This window comes from Juglans regia, chromosome 9 (genome assembly GCF_001411555.2).
Source record: "Juglans regia cultivar Chandler chromosome 9, Walnut 2.0, whole genome shotgun sequence".
In the NCBI taxonomy this organism is placed as follows: Eukaryota; Viridiplantae; Streptophyta; class Magnoliopsida; order Fagales; family Juglandaceae; genus Juglans; species Juglans regia.
In genome coordinates, this window is record NC_049909.1 from 15,798,448 (window position 1) to 15,818,659 (window position 20,212).

Sequence of the window (20,212 nt, forward strand, 5' to 3'; positions counted from 1 at the left end):
GCCACTGGCCCACCATACTTCAGAACTCCCTTCAGAACTCAGGAGTTCGACACTTCGCTTCTCCACTTCGAATACCTCTCACGTGTGCTAGGGCTCGTCTTCTTCCCTTCCTCTGTCTTGCCTTCACCCGTCCTTCACGCTTCCACCTTCAGATTTGAGCCGTCGTTTGTTACAAATATCCTTGAAAAATCTCATCATACAATACTATCTCTCTCATAGCATACAATTTCATTACCAGTATCTTCAACCCACTCCCGGACATTGGCACTCTTCTTGGCTCCATCTCGCCTGATGTCACCGTTGAAATCCGAAACTCATATGATGTCCTTCACAGCGAGTTCTCGGGCCAGATTGCTTTGAATATCGAGTATCATCACAATATGTTAGTATCCCACCAAAAAGTGAATCTGAAAGAAGTCATCGTTGAATGGTATTCAACTGATCTTGGAGTTACCGGCGGTAATGCACTGATTCATGAATTTTATTCCAGCAAAGTTCCCAACCTTGTTCATTTGACTGTCGATACAGGATTCAGGAATGGACAGGGCACGATAAAAGCTTATGTTTCTTTCAATTTGCCACTTGGAGACCAGCAGCTTGCTGCACAATTTCAGGAGATTCCTCTGGATCTTCGTATGGTAGAAGCTGAACGAATTGGATTTGATATTCTAAAAACAACTGTGATTTTGAGCTTGTCACCTGCTGAGTTGCTTCTTGGGAAGCCTCTCTATAAGCAAACGGAGAAGTCGTTACTTGCTTATTCTGGACCCTCTTTAGATGTTCCTGTGGAGCATGCCTCAGGAGAATACTTCAAAGATGGTGGTGCGTCGGATAAAAGATATGCGTGGTATGGAGCTTCATCCAAAGGTGTAGCGGGAGTTTTCAGCACTAAGTAAGGTTTCAGGGTTGGAAACTTATGGTACTTGTATATGCTTCTCATCGGTGGGTTTACCCCATATAAGTGCACATATGAGTTTTCGATGCTGATCAATGTTTTAGAATGGATGTCCCTATTTTGCGCCTAACCTGTTCGATAAAATGCCTGAAAAACTCTTGCGGATTGGAACTCAATGAATTATGGGTTCTGGAAGTTGGGGTCTTGTAGAATTCACAAAAACGCTGGGCTGGATTATGTGGATCGAGGTGCAATAGCAAGCAATGGTGTAAATGGTAGACTTGGGACTTGCACGGATAGTGGCATTTATTCTTTGGGTAGTAGAATTCAGTGGGATTTTAACTTGAATAATTTCCAAGATGGTGTTCTATTTCCTGCCTTTATCGTTGGACTTCTTGTAGCTTCTCCAATATTTGCATCCTTAGCAAGGAGCCACAGTCCTTTTAGGCTCGTTGGAGTTGGGTCATCAGTTTGGACATTTGTTGTCGCTGGGTGTGGCAGTTCATTTGAAATTTGGTCCCTTGCAATATGTCGCATGCTGGTTGGTGTTTGCAGCATCTATAATCATGCCTGGTGGTTTTGTTGGTACTTGAGGTGACCCACATGATCATGAAGGCTCTACAGTTTTGAGGAGAAATGCTGCTTTTAAAGTGTTCATTATTATTGATGCCATATCCTTGGTGTTATTTAGTTTTTCTATTGTTTTCCATCTACTCATTCCACTTTTGTTCAAAGTGTTATGAATCTGATGAAACTCACTACGCTTTTCTCAGCTAGGTCTTCCAGTTTATTTTGATGGCAATGGGAGCAATAGTGCTGGCATTTATCACAGTTGCATATGTTGTGTTAGCGCATTCCTTAGATCTTGTCGTTACCACTTGTGTTATTGGCTCATGCTTCTTCCTCATCGTCTCTTTTATACGCGGAATGTATAAGGAGGATCTAGGTTTAGTACATCAATGAATGAGTTATTCTATTTTCAAGTTGGTTTATAGAGCACACCATCCATCATTCCATCCTCTTGCCTCTTGATTTTTACAGTTGGCGCTGCTAACACCCACAAAAGGTCTCAATATTTAATTAATCAACCAAATATCACTGATTTCTATTATGATATTAGTGTCAAATATCACTACAGCATATGGTATCGGATGCTTAGAACTCGAGGACCATAGAGAGAGAAAGATACCTACAATAAATGTTATGAGGTCCAGTTTATGTGTCTATTCCTCATTCTAAGTTCTAGAGTTCGAATGAGACTTTAAAGTTTAAAGAACAAGTAGTTTACTCATTCATAAGGCTAACGTATTCCATTTAAAAGAGAAAAACAAATTGTCTTCCATTTGGTCCATGCATCCTGAAACACACTGATAAAGATTGTTGGGGAGACTTTTCCCTGTTCCAGAAACAAATTGACAAACGACCCACAACAATAGACAACAGACCCATTTGGGGTTCTTGGCATGTACAACTTACCCACGTATTTGACTTGTAAAAGTAGAAGTTTTCCATGATGACTCCGCCCAACTAAGTTTAACATAAAACCAGTATCCTTCAAACTCACTGACTTTGACTGATCTAAACCAGCCTGGCTTTTGGTTTCTATCCCCCACCTATAAGTCAATGCCGTGAATTACGACTCCAAGCAGTTTGTAAGCTTTATATTCGATCGATCGCTATTCCCCACTATCTCGAACATAGTTCTGGTGAAGGTGGAGGCAGAAATTAAGCGTTTATCAGAGGAAGAAGTTGGCAGTGGAGTACTCCACTGGCTTTGCAATTACCAACTTGGCAGCAAGGTTATTATTTTTCTCACATATTTTAAGTTAAAAGAAAAAAAAAAAGATTAATGGTTTTGTGGTTTTGAGTATTTTAAGTAAATATCAAGTACTGCATCTGTTTCAATTTAGTTTTGATGAAAATATTCTGTATTCTACATAATTTGTTTTGCATGCATTCAGTATTTGCTTTATATATATAACATTTTATTACTTATCAAAAAATATATATATATATATATATAACATTTTATTCTTTTCTTTTATATAAATTCTAAATACGAATTTCTGCCATCTGGGGAGATCCAAGTTATCCTAGTAAATATAACTTCTTTACAGTTTCGGCCCTAAAAAGATATCATTTTAGTGATCACATGAACAAATGAATATCACTCATAGAATTAACAAAATGAACAGAAAAAAGAAAATTTCTTTCCTGTGATCACCAATTTATTGTACAAAGGGGTAACATTATTTTCCATGAGGTTTCATTTTTCAGGTTTCCAGGAGTATTACTCTTTTGTGTGGAAAACAAGAGGCCATGACCATCACTTGCATGAATCCGATTCTCTATAATGCTGCAGCACAAGGCAACATCATGGCTTTCAAAAATCATAAATTCAAACGGCCACTAGAAGCCTTATTAACACCAAACAAAAACACAATCCTCCATATTTTCATCACAACCCTTGAAAATATGATAGAATTAACAGAGAAAAACTTCGTGGGAGACATACTCAACATGTGTCCTTCACTATTATGTCAAGTCAATGTCAAAGATGAAACTCCATTACATGTCGCAGCAAGGTATGGGCATGCTAATATCATCAAAGTTCTGATCCAACATGCGAGATATGGACATAATCAAGATCTTGGAAGCGGGGCTGAAGCAGTCAGGGAGATGCTTAGGATGGTGAACAAAGAGAAGGACACAGCCTTACATGAGGCTGTACGTTATAAACACCTTGAAGTGGTAAAACTTTTAATCAAGGAAGACCCAGATTTTTCATATTCTGTTAATGATGCCGGGGAGACTCCACTCTACATTGCCCTCGAGAGAAACTATGAAAATCTGGTGTTGGAAATTTTGAAAACCTGCAATTCACCCGCTTATGATGGCCCCCTAGGTAGAACGGCTTTGCATGCTGCAGTATTTTGGGATAACAAAGGTACTTCATTTATAGCTGTATAAATGAATTTATCGGACATCATGAAATATTTAATAAATATCGCAATTTTTTGGGATAACAGAGGTAATCCATTGCATCTATCTCAATCTCTCTTCTAACCTAAACCTTAGAGTTGGAGGAAGAATCCCAAAGAATTTAAATCTCGTAAATTCTATCTCCTAACAAGTCGTTGTTGTGTTGGTTACAAAGTTATTACGATACTTAACATGTATTCAAATTCTTTGTAGTAACGATCAAAGCAATTATGGAAAAAATTGGAGGAGCTATAACTAAAAAAGCAGACCAAGAAGGTTGGACTCCATTGCACTTGGCTGCATACTCAAATTGGTGGTGGTCTACACAGCTGTTGCTGGAATATGATTCACAAGTAGCATACATGAAAGACAAAGAGGGGAGGACAGCTCTTCACATTGCAGCTCATCGTGGCAATAATCGGGTCATGGAAAGTATTATAGGCATGTGTCCAGATTGTTGTGAACTGGTTGACAACAGAGGCTGGAATGCGTTGCACTTTGCGGTGGAGGGCGATGTTCGTACAGTAAGTATGATCCTTAAAAATTCATCTCTCAGCAATCTTTTGAACGAGAAGAATGCCGAAGGGAACACTCCTCTCCATCACCAATATTCCCGCTATTCCGAGGACGTGAATGGGGATCTCATGGATCACCCCAGAGTAGATAAGATGGCATTCAACAAAAATAACCTCAATGCTTATCAAGTCGCTTTAACTAGTGCAAAGTTATCACCAAAAAAGGTAATGTCACAATCGATCTGACGTTCTCTTTCATCCCTCCAAAATAGAGCACTAATACTTACTCGTTTATAGTTTTTTTTTTCTCCCCCTTTGAAAAATGTAAAAGTGGCACAACTCATGCTTTCTTTTCTTTTTGTTGCTTCTCAAATTGAGATAGGATATATATCTTGTTCTTTGGGTAAAACTAGATCGACCTGTTCATGGATCGATAAGCATGCAGCTCGATCAATTCAAGCCTAACGTGGGTTTGCAACCCATGATTGAGATTTCACTTTTGCCCCGCTGCTCCCTGCCCTCTCCCTTGATCAAAGTTGTCAAATACTCTTATTTTGCAGAGATTTGATTGGTTTCTTCTATTTTAGAAACTATATATTTTATAAAGGAAAAATGCAAGTAGTATTATTCTTATATCTTGAATATTAGACTTTGTTTATCATAAACTACGTGAAAAATACTAATGCTCACATTTATTCAATCCACAAATATTTTTATAGAAGATGGATATTGCTACTAAACTCCGGTCTCGTTCGAAAAGGGTATTCCTCAAGGAGGACGAAAACAATATCACCCTGGATGACGTTATGAAGGATGAAGTGAAGTGGTGGCAGGCAAGGAGGAAAGAATATTTGGAGAAAGCAGCCGAAACACACTTGGTAGTGGCTGCCCTCATCACAACTGTGACCTTTGCAGCAGCTATAACCATGCCTGGTGGTTTTGTTGGTACTGGAGGTGACCCACATGATAATGAAGGCTCTGCAGTTTTGAGGAGAAATGCTGCTTTTAAAGCATTCATTATCACTGATGCCATATCCTTGGTGCTATCTAGTTCTGCTGTTGTCACTCATCTACTCATGCCACTTTTGTTGATCAAACATTATGAATCTGATGAAACTCGCTACGATTTTCTCAGCCTAGCCTTCAAGTTTATTTTGATGGCCATGGTAGCAATGGTGCTGGCATTTGTCACAGGTGCATATGCTGTGTTAGTGCATTCCTTAGATCTTATTGTCACCACTTGTGTTATTGGCTCATGCTTCTTCCTCATTCTCTATATTATATATGAATTGTATAAGAAGAATTTAGGTTTCTCCAGGATATGTTCAAGTTTATATTACTTTTTATGTTATTGAATCTATGAATAGAGCACATCATTCAAACTTTGATTTATAAGATTTAAGTTTTAAAATTGATCTATTGAACCAAATTATATCATGTTAACATTTTAGATGGTATATTCTACACAACGACTTGATAATAAAATTTTTCTGTATATTAAAATCCATTTAGTGGTGTAAGGTGAACGGTTTCATCAACACCGAGGAAATCCCCTATTCAAATGTAAGGTTAAGCATATGTTTTAAGGGTTCAAGGGGAGTAATGAAATTTATATTCTAATAGCTCTTCGTTTTTTCAACAGGTTTTATTTATAATTTTTATTTTTTGGTCTTTTTGCCTTTTTAGGACTTTTATGTTTTTATAACTTTTTAACAGATGGCGCTTTTGCTGACCTAGCTAGCATGATTCTCCTTGAGGTTTCTGATAGGTAATTGGTGAATGGATCATTTTTTAACAAAACACAAAAGGAAATTATGAGTTTTCTTTTCAATCCCCACGGATTTCTCCCTTCTTTTTTTTTTTTTTTTTTATTCTATAACTATAAGATTCAAATAATCGAGTAGATTTCGACCATAAAAAAAAATGAGCATGTCACTGCAAAAGGGAAAAGTTTATACATGCCACATCGGTAAATTGGTGACAGTGGTTGCATCTTTGTATTTAGTCTTAGTGCAGTGCTAGCGGGCTGGCCAGTTTTGACTGTTGGGTGTGCCTGTTAGCACAAATCTCTATTTTTATTTTTTTATTTATTTATTTTTTTAACATATTTAAATATTTTTAAAAAAAATATATTCGAATACATTAAAAATCACTTCCTTAAACATTAAGTAAACAAAAATTAAAAAAAAAATTAAATACATGAGGGGTCAAAATGAGAAAGCAAACTCAGGCGACATGCTAGCATTTTCCTTAATCTTATTAGGGATATGTTCGGAGTTATATCATTTAAAAACTTGACATATAATTAATATATCACGTATTGTGAGATTTATGATATACATAGAAAGAATTAGAAAACTAATATTTTTTTTATGTAAGCTGACATGATATGCTTCCACATTAGCAATGTATTTGGTGTGTTACGAATGAGATTTGCAAATAGATTTAGGCATTTGGTCTCCCTTTAGGGTGTATGTTATTCTTAGATTTAGAAAGGTTGGTGATTTTTGATAAAGGAAATTGTCTATATATATAGGAGAAATATTTTAATCAGATAGAAATTATTCAAAAATAATCTTACAAACTGAAGTGCCTTGATATGATTATTCAAATTGTAAAGTCACTTTTATTAAAAAATAGATCTAATTTCAAAGAGAGTTTCTCTCAAAGTATAGTCTTCTCTTTCTTTTGCTATCATGTTATGTCCCAATGTAAAATGTAATTAAACAATCAATAATTATAAATACTTTTCTAATTAATTTGTGTTCCCTCAATCATTTCCTCTTCTTGAAACTTGACCCACTTCAAATCAACCTACCATTCCGGAGGAAAACAACAACAAAACAAAACAAAATAGAACAGACAAGCTTCCAGCTTCCTCCCTTTTTGAACCATTAATAAGCTAGCTAGGGATCTATCCATTTTACTTTGCCCATCGAAATACATACATACATATATACATACAAACATATATGCATGCATGCATCTAGTTATGGGTCACGTGTGCCATGCTATATACTATAAGCTGCTTTTTACACTGACAAAAACCTGGGGTCGTAAACGTGAATTAATGGTTTACATTCATGACCTAATAGCGTCACAATTAGCACATGAGGCAATTAGGTCTACATTCAACTATCTTTTGGACCTGACCTGAGTCGACCCACCAAATATGATTTTAATTCTTTTCGTGCCTTATTTTATCACGTAATGGATCTCAACATATATGGTTGCTAGATTCAGATCCATTAATATATTTTAAATTGTTTAACATATTAATTTACCACGTAGAAGTCTCTAACCTGATCAACCATTATTAATTGTCAAACTAAATGGTTAAGATTTTGTCACATTACCATATCTTACTACCAACCTAACATGATCTATCTTTTTATATACTACAAGAAAAACAAGCATTTGTGACAGATTATTTGCGATGATAATTTTGGCAGGAAATTTCTAAAAGCAGACTATTTAAATAATCATTTTTACTGGAAATAACTGGTCACAAATAAACAGTTTTCTTTGTAATGTTAGTATCAACCACTTTGATAATCACTTGTTTTGGATCAACTTCCAAAACAATTTTTTTTAAGTTGGTTTGGCAAGTGACAAAGATCTTGTCATCTTCAACCACACCTATATATCAACCCAACACATTTTAAGCAGTAAGTACGACTACAAATAAAAAGAAATCTAAAATGAAGAACAACATTTCAGTTGTTTAAAATGATTTTTTCTTTAAGAAAAAGAGAGATTAAAGAATTTGTTAGATGTTTGAAAGTATATATCAAGAAAATTAGATGATGCATGATAAACAACTTTCTAAATTTCTAATGGATATCCAAGACTTTACGAAACCTTGAAGGTAATTAATTATCATGTGAAGTGAATCTTAACTTGTTTGCGAAGATCGATCATGACCAAATTAGCTGCACCATTACTGCTAGGCCGGTGGGACTTGGCATCCGAATAAATCCTGAGTGGGACGAGTTAATTTCCCACTACTTTTGGGTCGTCCAAGACTGGCGGCAAATGCTAAGGCCTCAATAGCTGACCATTTATCTATTTATTTAGTTGAGAAATGTAAGGCCAACAAATAGATCAATGTCCTCAAAAAATTATTTTATAAACTTATGTGATTTAACAAGGTAATTAAGTTGTATTGCAATGATCTTTTTATTGTAAAATAGACATATTAGATATTATATCAATATATATATACACAAATTTGTAAGTTTTATTAATTTTTGTAGTTCGATATTTTTTAAAATCTAGCATTTCTCCTTTAGTTTGAGGGAGTGTGACGGAGAAAGAGAGAAATAGAGATATTGATCAAAATAATTATATGAAAATAAATCAAATGCATAAAAGGAGGGGGTATGGAACCCAAACAAGTCCTTATTACAATATTCATATATAGTTGCTAAAAAGAAAAAGAAAAAATAAATAGTAGATCAATAATCTGAAAACGCCATGTTTATTGACAAAATTAAGGAAGGGACCATCGAAAGAGGATGTGTATATATATATATATATATATATATATATATATATATATATTTGTTGTAAGATGATCAGAAAGTCATGATCATCTTGGTTTTGTTTGTTTTCACAACTATTCTCATCTTATCTCATTTCATCTAATCATTATAACTTTTTTAAATACATACACATAATAAAATAAACAATTCAATTTTTTCAAATCCCAAACTAAAAATTATATTCTAATAATATTTTATTCAACTTTCTACTTTTATTTCAATACATCTCATATGCGAAAACAAACAAGGTCCAGCAGTACCCAAAGAACACGTTTGCTTGTGCTTGCATGTGAGACCCATGAATTGTATATGGTGGAGTGGAGTTGAACCTCCTGAAGATCCAAGGTCAAAGAATCCACTAATTGTACGTTGTCACGTGTGTAGGGGTTAAAAGACCCAATTGCGATATCGTGTGAAACGTACTCACGCATGGCTCAGGACTTAAAGCAACGCATGAATATATGCGCTGATTCGACTGTGGCCATTCAGGCAACTTCTAATTTATAAAGATCAACTCCATGTGTGTGGACATTGGATGGTCTGATGTGGAAAAAATGGTGTCAAAGTGATCAGGAGCAGGGGAGATCAGGAAATTAGGTGGAAAGGAAAACCAAAGATAAGAAATTTTAAGCCTATTAACAATGAGGGAAAAAGGAAAGAAAGATGAGAAGTCAAAGTGTAAAACCAGTAAGGGATCGAAGAAGATGTTTTTGGCAAAGAAAGTCGTATTTTTTCTAATCCGGATCGACTTTGAAAGGTGCCAATTTAATGGTAATCTACGAAGATACCGCTGGCTGGGCATATATAAAAGAGGATCCGACTAATCAAATATATTTTTTTTAGTATTGTTATATACAATCGTAAAATGTACAAGCGTTGTACAGTCGCTTTAAAAAAGTATGGAGTCTATCATTAAAAAATTAATTTCTTTTTATGGAGGTCCGTATTTATTCACTTTTTTCAAAGTGATTGACCGGCACTTACATTCTCATGACTGCAACTATCATTTCTCTAATTTTTTTTACAATTTTTTAAGTTGGGGTTTACTTTTTGCAAAGGCTTGCACAATACTTATCTATTTAGAACTTAAACAAATTAATCATTTCTATATATATATACATATATAGCCTGCCCTAGTTTCTTAGAGAGAGGCTCCTCCATCTCTCTAAAAACCTCCCAGATCAGAAACGGCGCAAGGGCACCTCCCTCCTCTGTCCCTCATCTCTCCTTCCTTTCATCTCTAGTTTTCTACTTTTCTTTTTCATTTCTGAGTGTTTTTTAGGACTAAGTATGGAGGAAGACTTATTTGCTGCTCTCCAGTATCTGGCGACCACCACGCGCCTCACCACAGGCTTCCCAAGGCGCTAATCCTTCAGACAATCGAAGAATTTCACAGTGAGCTACACGCGCGGCCCAAAGAAAGCACGTGAATTCCACTTGCCACCACTCTTATGCTGCCATGAGTGGCCTTTTTGGGTCTAGGGCCACTAGCTATTTCAGATCTAACTGTCCGCCATACCAGGGTGGCACGTGGCTCTCACGCGTCATCACAGTCGCTATTTGTGTTATTTTTTTCTTCTAAAGTTGAAAATACAGATCTATATCTTTCCAAGATGTAATCCGTTATTTTCTCATATTTTTTTAGTTTCTATAATGTCTTTCATTTTTAGAAAAATAAAAATAAAAAAACACATAGTCTCTTGGACTTTTCTTTCGTAGAATGTGTCATCAACTGCATCTTAGACGGAGTGTGGGGTTTGGTTAACTCTACTTCATCTTAGACAAAGTATGGGGTTTGATTAACTTTGTCTTAGGCATAATTGTGTTGTCTCTCAGACTTTAGATCTGTAGAGGTTTACAGCTTGAATTAGACCATATCAATCATGGATATGTACTGGGGAGCTAGTAATGTTGTAATTGGCTTGTAATATATGTTTCAGGTCCAGTTTGTAATATCCGTTATTAATAAATGCAATATGCTTTTCTCTCAAAAAAAATATTTATTGCCTATATATAAATGTTGTCTATATATATATATATATATATATATATATATATATATGTATTATGTATATGTATGTATGTAACCGGCTTATTATTATTATTGTTATTATTTCTACCACCTTGCGCATCCACATTTAATATGTACAAGCATTGTTCCCAAACATGTAACAATTTTTTCTAGTCTTCTTTTTCTTTCAAATTTTTATTTTATTTTTCACAATTGAATAATTTAAAATATATTGTAATTTAAATCCTATTTCGCTTAGTAAAGACTATGGGACTTAAATCAATTCAAAGGATCATGATCGAAAGACTTTTTTTAAGTAAAGATATATATTATATTCAGATCTCACTCTCATTACATTACGTAAATGAGATACTTTCCATCATTTTTGGATCCTTTTTTTTTTTTAAATTAATGATTGATGGCCAATTTTACTTTATCATAATGGGATAATGGTCGGATGAATATGTAGTATATAGCATTTTCCTTTCTTTATATGGTTACCAATTCAAAGTACTGCCACTTTTGATTTTAAATTTTGCCATTCTAGTCATGATAGTGCATGTTTGAGATTGTGGTGGATGATATAGTTTTTTACTTAATTTAGGGTTTTTACTTGTAGAGTTTAAGTTATAAACTCTACTATTAAAAAGCTTGAACTCTACAACTAAAAGCTACTTACTGTTTGGTAACCATATATCCAAAGTAACATGTTATATTTGTATATAAATATATATATATTGTTTGAGGTAAAAATGACATAAAATGTCATTTGAGGTAGTGTTGTGACAAGATCAAAGGGCAAATTTGTGATTATCTTAAAGTTGTATGGGTAATTTCGTCAATTGATAGTTTTTTTTTTTTTTTGTAATTGGAACTACTTTCCACATTATCCGAAAAAATACATATGAGGAAAAGTACTAAAATAATGTTTTTCCTGAAACATACTTTTTAGCTTTTTTAAAAAAAATTTAAAAAGTACTTTAATACATAACAAGCAAATAACATAATTTTATCATTAAAGGGCTCTTTTGAGGCTATATAAGTTTTTTTTTTTTTATGACTCCTAACGCAATCTCAAATAGATCCTTACTGTGACATGTTTTAAGTGATTTTACATTTCTATAATTAAAATGGTTATCTACTTCAAAAAAGCTACATCAACAAGTATAACTAAATATATCCGAAGTCATATACATGGCATTAAAAAAAACACAAATAAAATAAAACAAACAATTCAATTTTTTCAAATCTCAAATTAAAAATAATATTAAAAAAAATATATTCTAATAATATTTTATTCAATTTTTAACTTATTCAAAATTAAAAGACCCAATTGCAATATCGTGTGAAACGTACTCACGCATGGCTTACTACTTAAGCAACACATAAATATATGCGCTGATTCGACTGTGGCCATTCTGGCAACTTCTAATTTATAAAGATCAACTCCATGTGTGTGGACATTGGATGGTCTGATGTGGAAAAAATGATGTCAAAGTGATCAGGAGCAGGGGAGATCAGGAAATTAGGTGGAGAGGAAAACCAAAGATAAGAAATTTTAAGCCTATTAACAATGAGGGAAAATGAGAGAGATGAGTAAAAGTGTAAAACCAGTAAGGGAAGAAGATGTTTTCGGCAAAGAAAGTCGTGTTTTTTCTAATCCGGATCGACTTTGGAAGGTGCCAATTAATGGTCATATACGGAGATTGAGCAAAGTAATGTTACATACAATCCTCAAATGGATACTATTAATGTAAGCTTATATAATTTTATCTTTAAAACTTTTTAAAATTATAATAATATCCCTCTTAAAATAGTATTTTTTCCATTTAATAAAGAGTCTACACATGCAATCTCTGAGTGGGGACTGTAAATAGAATTATTTGAGCATATATAGTATCAACTATATATATAAGTGGGTCGGGTGTAAAAATTAACCAAAAAATCAGCCCGAACCGGTGGAACAAGTCCGGTTCGGACCCGTTCCCTTAGTTCCAAAACTGACCGGTACCAGTCCGATTCTGGTTCTATATTTTTTAGGACCAGACCAGACCAGACCGGTTCACTATAATATATATTTTAAATTAATTTTTTTAATATATAATTTTTTTATATTATATATAATTTTTATATATAATATATAATAATATTAATTATAATTATATATAAGATAATGTTATTATAATTTATAACATAAAATTTTAATCTTAAACATGAAAATTTATGTGATCATATGCTTTAAACATAAAATATATATATTAATAATATTTTATAGCCTAATAAATTCTCAATATATTCATTTTGATAAATATATAATACATTAGTAATACTAATATACATTAGTATATTAATTACATTTTACTTTAATTAATTACTTCTTTAATCATTAAGTAAAAAATAAATAAATAAAATCTCAACGGGAGCCCTAAGCGGAAAGAGTAACATTATTCATAGTTTTGTTTTACAATTTTTAAAGGTCAGGTTTACTTTTTTTACAAAAGTTTGTGCAGTACTTTTTTATTTGGAACTTATACAAATTATTATTTCTCTATATATATACATATATTGCCTATATATATAACCGGCTTATTGTTATAATTATTATTATTATTATTTCTGACCACCTTGCACATCCACATTTAATATGTACAAGCATTGTTCCTAAAAATGAACCATATGGACCATGAATGCTCCAAGTAATATAAAGCAGTTTGCGTGGAGATTATGTCATGATATCCTTCCTATTACGTATTTGCTTAAAATTTTAAAAAAAAAAAGGACATGTAGAAATTGAGGTTTGCTGTCCTCTGTAAGAAACAGGTTGAAAGTTCTCTTGTGAGCAAATTCAGGAGGTATGTGTAAGACAGTTTCCAACCCTCATTTCTAATTTCCATTTACTTTACGATGTTGGTGTGTATCTAAGCCATTTGTTGCTTAAAGACAATTTGGATGTCGTGAAGTTTTTTATTAGTGCATGGAGTTTGTGGAATAGACGGAACCAGCTGGTAGTTTTCCAACATCAACATGTTGCTCCAGATATTGCTGTACAGAATGGATTGCATCTGCTTCAAAGTTTTCAAAAGGTTATACATTCTCACCGTTTACCAGTGGCTAGAGATATATAGATGTCTTCAATGGCAACAACCACCACTTAATTGATAGTGTCAAATTAAATGTGGATGGAGCTAGCACTGTTTTCTGCGCTGAATAAATCAGGCGTGGGTGCTGTTTTACGCGATCATTCCGATTCTGTTTTAATGGCAGTGTGTAATGTGGTAAAAGGAGAGTGTTCTGTTGAGACTATTCATGAAAAGCTCTTGCTATTTTTAGGGGGTTTGCATGGAATTTATTTCTCATATGGGTTTTCCAAGATTAATAGTTGGGACGGATTCACATGAAACCATTGTTGATATGTTGAATGCTGAGGAGGAGGTTTTGTCTGAACAGAGGGCTGGCAAATTCTGTATATAGCACATATGTTGCCCAGAAGTTGTAAACATGTGGAGGATACCATATTGTGGTGGCATTCTATTCATGATAAAATGGATCCTTAAAGGGCTTTTGAGGCTATATAAGTTTTTTTTTTTTTTACGACTCCTAACGCAATCTCAAATAGATCCTTCTGTGGCATGTTTTAAGTAATTTTACATTTCTATAATTAAAATGGTTATCTACTTCAAAAAAGCTATATCAACAAGTATAACTAAATAAATCCGAAGTCATAAGAGTTGAAAAAATTCTCAATATGTTTGTTAATATGTACACATCCTACGAGAAAATAAAAAAGTTAGTTAAGATACTGTTAAATTCAATCTGCTAAGAAAAAATTCGTTTAATCATAAGACTTAAACACATTCTCAATATGTTTGTTAATATGTACACATCCAAGGAGAAGAGAAAGTTAGTTAAGGTACTGTTAAATTCAATCTGCTAAGATCAAATCTGCATGCAATTATATGGCTTTAAAAAGTAGAAGTTTTCCATAAAAAATCCGCTCAACAAAGAATATTATTATATCATGATAAACGAGTATTAATTTCTGGATAAAAGTACTTTACGAAACCTTAAAGGTAAATTATAATGTGAAGTGAATCTTAACTTGTTTGTGAAAGATCGATCGATCATGACCAAATTAGCTGCACCATTACTGCGTGGGACGAGTTTTCCCACTTTTGGGTCCGAGACTGGCGGCAAATGCTAACCATGTTCGCCGTCATGATCAGTAGCTGACCGTTTGAAAATTCATACATATTGACATAGAACCACGTGTATATATATATATATATAGAGAGAGAGAGAGAGAGAGAGAGAGAGAGAGAATACAGAATAATACGTCGGCCGGTCTGTCTTTAAAGTTCAAAGCACAATTTCCTCATGCTCAGCACTGCACATTTGACTCGATCCCGGCCATGAAATTTGTTTGAAGTTTCTAACTTCAAAAATCTGTCCAATCTAACTACGTACGTACTATATATAGCTAAATAAGAACACATGCAGGATAATGCCAAATAGATGGTATCAATTAGATCCTCTCATATTCATGATCAGGTGATAGTAACTATAGAAATTCAAATGGTTATGTAGAGGGAGTGACACATGATGAAATGAGCGCTATAATATATAATCTTTATTGATTATTTCATTTTTTATTAATATATGTGTTTGTGTGTGTGTGGGAACTTCTATAAACTACACTCTCATATATCCCACTTCCATCCCATTATGATGAGGTGGCATCGTCCATCAACTTTTACTAGATAACAATTTTATTAAATTTTTAACCCTCAAGATCATAACAAAATAATGTAATTTATAGTTTTTAACTTTTGACTCATGATCTTGATATTTTTAGTACGTAAATTGTAGATGGATTTATAAATCTTAGAATATAAATTAAATAATTAAATTTGTCTCATAAATTTTGGAATAAGAAGTCATCTAACCTAAATAATTTGTATTTATCTCTGCTCGTGAAGTCGTCAATATGACACCAAAGAACAAAAAAATCTCATATATATTCGGTTGATTGCGTGTTTGGTCCTTCATCGAAAATTATTCTCCCAGATTTCTAAAGTTATCAAATGTCACTCAGGTTTTAGACTTTTAGTCATTTATTTATTTAGTTGAGAAATGTAAAGCCAACAAATACAACTTTAGATTGAATCGAAAGTCTTCTATCCCTTTCTCTAGAAACTGACAGGAAGAGGTGAAGTGCAAGTCTCTCTGCTCCCACTGAGTAGAGGTGAGAACAGTGCTATTTGTTTGATTCTCTCAAACAAGATAGTGATTAATTTTGTGATGTGAGGTGAGGTAAGTGATGGAAGAACTTGAGGCAGTCTGTAATAAACTGAAACTAAATGAAGAGGAGCAACAGGAGATAAAGATACAGGAGGAAAAGTGGCAAGGTTTGAAAGAAAAGGAAAACGGGAGTTTATTTGGGAAGGTTTTAACTTAAAGATTCTTGAGTAAAGACTATGCTAGCTTAAAATATGGATCAAAGTTAACAAGGCAGTACTGGAGTTTGTGGAATTAAGAGCAAATAATACTTTTGTTATTTCTTTTGCAAACCCCAATGACTGCTAGCTATAGAGTGATTGTCTGGGAGGTCCTGGTTATTTGATGCAAACCTTTTTGTTTTGAAGAATTTCGATAGCCTGATACAACTCCGTTCCATGGAGTTCAATTCTGAGTTTTTTCTGAATTCAACTTCGCGACGTCATTTTGGAAGTAGAAATTTTTTCTCTATCTCTCAGACTACTCTCAAATGATCATTCTTTTTTGAGAAAAACTATTATGCTGCCCAATGGTTATCGTTCCATTTGACCGCTCAATGAATTTTTTTTTCTTTACTTAATAATAAAGGAAGTGATTTTATATAATTTTTTAAAAAAAATATTTAAATATATTAAAAAAATATGAATAGAAAAATAAAAATAAAAAGTTGCAAAAGCAACTAGCGGTAATAATGAGCGGTGCTACTCAGGCAGCAGAGTAGCACCGCTCTTCTTTTTTCTCAGACTAGGATTTTCGACGAATCCTCCTCTTTTTTCTCAAGTCTCTCAGCTTCTCTCAAGTCGCTCGAATGACGAATCCAAAACCCTAGTCGTCTCAGCTTCTTTTTATCCCATCTCTCTCAACTCTGAAACCTATGGTATGTTCTTCTCTCTCTCTCTCGGATGGTAAAGTCTTTTCGTTGTGTAAAATGCATGCCCATCTTTTACTACACTCATAGAATTATTCTACAATTTAAAGTAAATGGCATTCTAAAGAGATGGTGATGCCAATGGTAGTATTAGAGTGGCAGCAGTAGCAACGGGGATGAGCTTGTTAACGGGTCCCAATAGGGGTGGTTTTCATGTTGTGGGTTGCTTTAGTTGGATTCCTTTTTGTATAGAGATTTGTTTGGCTGACTTTTCTCTTTACCAATAAATTATTATGTTGGGATGCTCAATATTCTGGGTTGGTTGTATTCATGAAGCAGATTCAATGACTATGCATGGTATATTATTGGAGGAATAAACAGAGTTGCTCACAACTTGTTTAATTAATAAAAGGTTGAAGAGAAAAATCAACTAACTAACTCAAGTTAAAAAGACACTTGACCAAATGAAGAATCTACCTTTTTTTATTCTTTGCAATTTCTTGAGTTGAAAAGAATTTATGAACCTGACCATTTTTTTGGTCACCAAACACACCAGTGCTCTTACTGATCGATCTCCAGGTATGGATTCATGATAGCTATTGCTTGAGAATTTATTCTCTCAAAACTTATCTACAGCTTGATGTATATGCTTATTAATTTGAGAGCATTAAATATAAAATATGAATATGCTTCTAAACACATCATCATATTATTTTTCTGTTTGAGATGCTTAGAACTTGAACCTTAATTTTTTTTTTTTTTTTTTTTTTCTGTTTTGACAGGAATGAACTTTAGCACTTTTGCTGAAGTATGGATTTCTTTCACGAGTGGAGTTTGAGAAGTAAGAAGTATGGAATGAACTTTAGCACTTTTGTTGTTGTGATGTATTATTATTTATTTTGTTCTTCACTTTTTTGTAAATTGATGTTTTGTATTATGATGTAAATAATAATGTAATATATAGTGTATAAATAAGTAATTAACATATATAAAGGCCTATAAAAATTTTTTTATTTTTTTTTAAAAAGCCTTTTGAATTGTTATTGTTAAAAAGATTATCTTAAAAAAAAACCTTTTAAAAAGTGTTTAAATATTTTTTTTTTTTAAAAATTACTATAAAAATATTTTTGAAAGCTTTAAAATGTCTTTTAAAAAAATAATAATAAATTTAATATAATCCAGATATCCAATTACAATCTGGATATCCAGGTTCATCCAATTACCATCTAGGTTTTTTTCGAATTTATTCGAGCGGATAATTATCCAACTTTTAAAATATGAATACGAATTCGATTATGACCGATTAGCCAGATCTGTATTCGATTGCACGCCCTGAGATGGCATACCCTTAAAAAGATGATAGCTACTTGTTGTAGCACTATCACCCAAAGAACACGTTTGCATGTGAGACCCACGAATTGTGGTGGATTGGAGCTGATCTTGAAGATCTAAGGTTGAGCCTCAACAGTTGAGGAATCCATTGTTGCCACGTGTGTATGGTTTAAAGACCCAATTGCGATGGCTTTGGACTTTAAGCAACGCATGAATCAATGTGCTTAGAGCATTAGTATTAGATTATGTATTTACATATTTACATAATATAACTTTAAATTAGACTGTAATAGATTATGTATATCTAAAAATTTGTATAATTATGAACAGTATTTCTACGAATTTAAAGATCCAGTGTTTACTCTCTAAATATTATTTATTATTATTTTCTCTCTCTCCCTTCTCTCTCCACTAACTGATAGAATTTTTAAAAAAAGGTTCTAGTGGGCGATAAAGGATAGAATTGGCAGTGGTGTTAATTACAAAATATAAAAAAAAAATTAAGAAAATAATATTATTTTATTATTATTTGATTTAAAGATGTATAATTTAATGTGGGAGTTTTTCTTAATATGTAAAATCAATCTCTAAAAGATGTGATTTTACATATGCATATAGAAAAATCAATACTAGTGCTCTTAGAGGTAGTAGGAGGGTAGTAAATCTATCATTATTTTAAGTATTATCCTTAAAAAAATGATAATGATTAAAGAATAGACTATTAGTAAAATTATATATATATATATTTTTTAAAGACTAAGAATGTGAAAAAAATATTTAAATAAAAATAAAAATAAAAATTTTAAATATACTATAGAGTAGTAAAATAGTAGTAAGATGATATAGAAAAGTAGTCGGTTGCTACGGACTTGCTACATAATGATTTTTTTTTTTTTTTTGGATTAATAATTAGCGAATTATTTTCTAATTATGTTGTAAATTAAAAAAAAAAAAAAACTCTGAAGAGTCGTGGAGAGTGTCGTGGCTGTAGCATTGTCCTTTTTCTCGGATCGACTGTACTACCGCCAACAACTTTGAAAGGTGCCAATTAATGGTCATAAACGGAAATGCCGCTGAGCATATATAGGCATAAAGTATCAAATATATATTATATATATAGAAATAATATTTAAGATAGAATATATAGGGCGTTGTGTAATTTTTAAAAATATATATAAATAAATATAAAATTTATATAAAATTAATTAATTTTTTAATAATAAATTTTATTATTTTTAAAAAAAATTATACGACAATCACATACTCTATAACTATTTTAACATTGTTATCTATATATGACCGGCTTATTATTATAATTATTATTATTATTATTTTTACCGCCTAGCACATCGACATTTAATATTCACAAGTATTGTTCCCAAAAATATAACAATTTTTTCTAGTCTTCTTTTTCTTTCAAATTTTTATTTTATTTTTCACAATTGAATAATTTAAATTCCATTGTAGTTTAAATTCTATTTTGCATAGTAAAAAGCTAATATGGACTTTACACCTATCCACCTTCAGGATTGGTTTGGATTTAAAAATAAGATGAGATAGTGTTAAATAAAAGATAAAAGTTAAAAAATATATTATTAAAATATTATTATTATTTTAAGATTTGAAAAAATTGAATTATTTATTATATTTTGTGTGAGAATTTAAAAAAATTACAATGATGAGATGAGATGAAACACTTTCCAAATCCAAATGGGACCTCAACTTAATTCACTCACCTAGTATGGTACCTAACCAATTCAAAGCGTTATAATCAAAAGACGTTTTTTTTTA

General features: G+C 32.6%; 2 protein-coding genes across 2 annotated transcripts; both read left to right on the forward strand.

The window, feature by feature from the left end:
- LOC109021690 (eukaryotic translation initiation factor 3 subunit F-like) lies at window positions 1-1,878 on the forward strand. Its single transcript, XM_019004379.2, has one exon. It carries the CDS (start codon window positions 381-383, stop codon window positions 894-896), a length of 516 nt encoding a protein of 171 aa, XP_018859924.2. The 5' UTR covers window positions 1-380; the 3' UTR covers window positions 897-1,878.
- A 432-nt stretch (window positions 1,879-2,310) lies between these two features.
- LOC109021688 (protein ACCELERATED CELL DEATH 6-like) lies at window positions 2,311-5,747 on the forward strand. Its single transcript, XM_019004378.2, has 4 exons — window positions 2,311-2,694; window positions 3,173-3,842; window positions 4,091-4,617; window positions 5,112-5,747. The coding sequence occupies exons 2-4, from the start codon at window positions 3,215-3,217 to the stop codon at window positions 5,745-5,747; spliced, it is 1,791 nt and encodes a 596-aa protein (XP_018859923.1). The 5' UTR covers window positions 2,311-2,694; window positions 3,173-3,214.
- The last annotated feature ends 14,465 nt before the right edge of the window (window positions 5,748-20,212 follow it).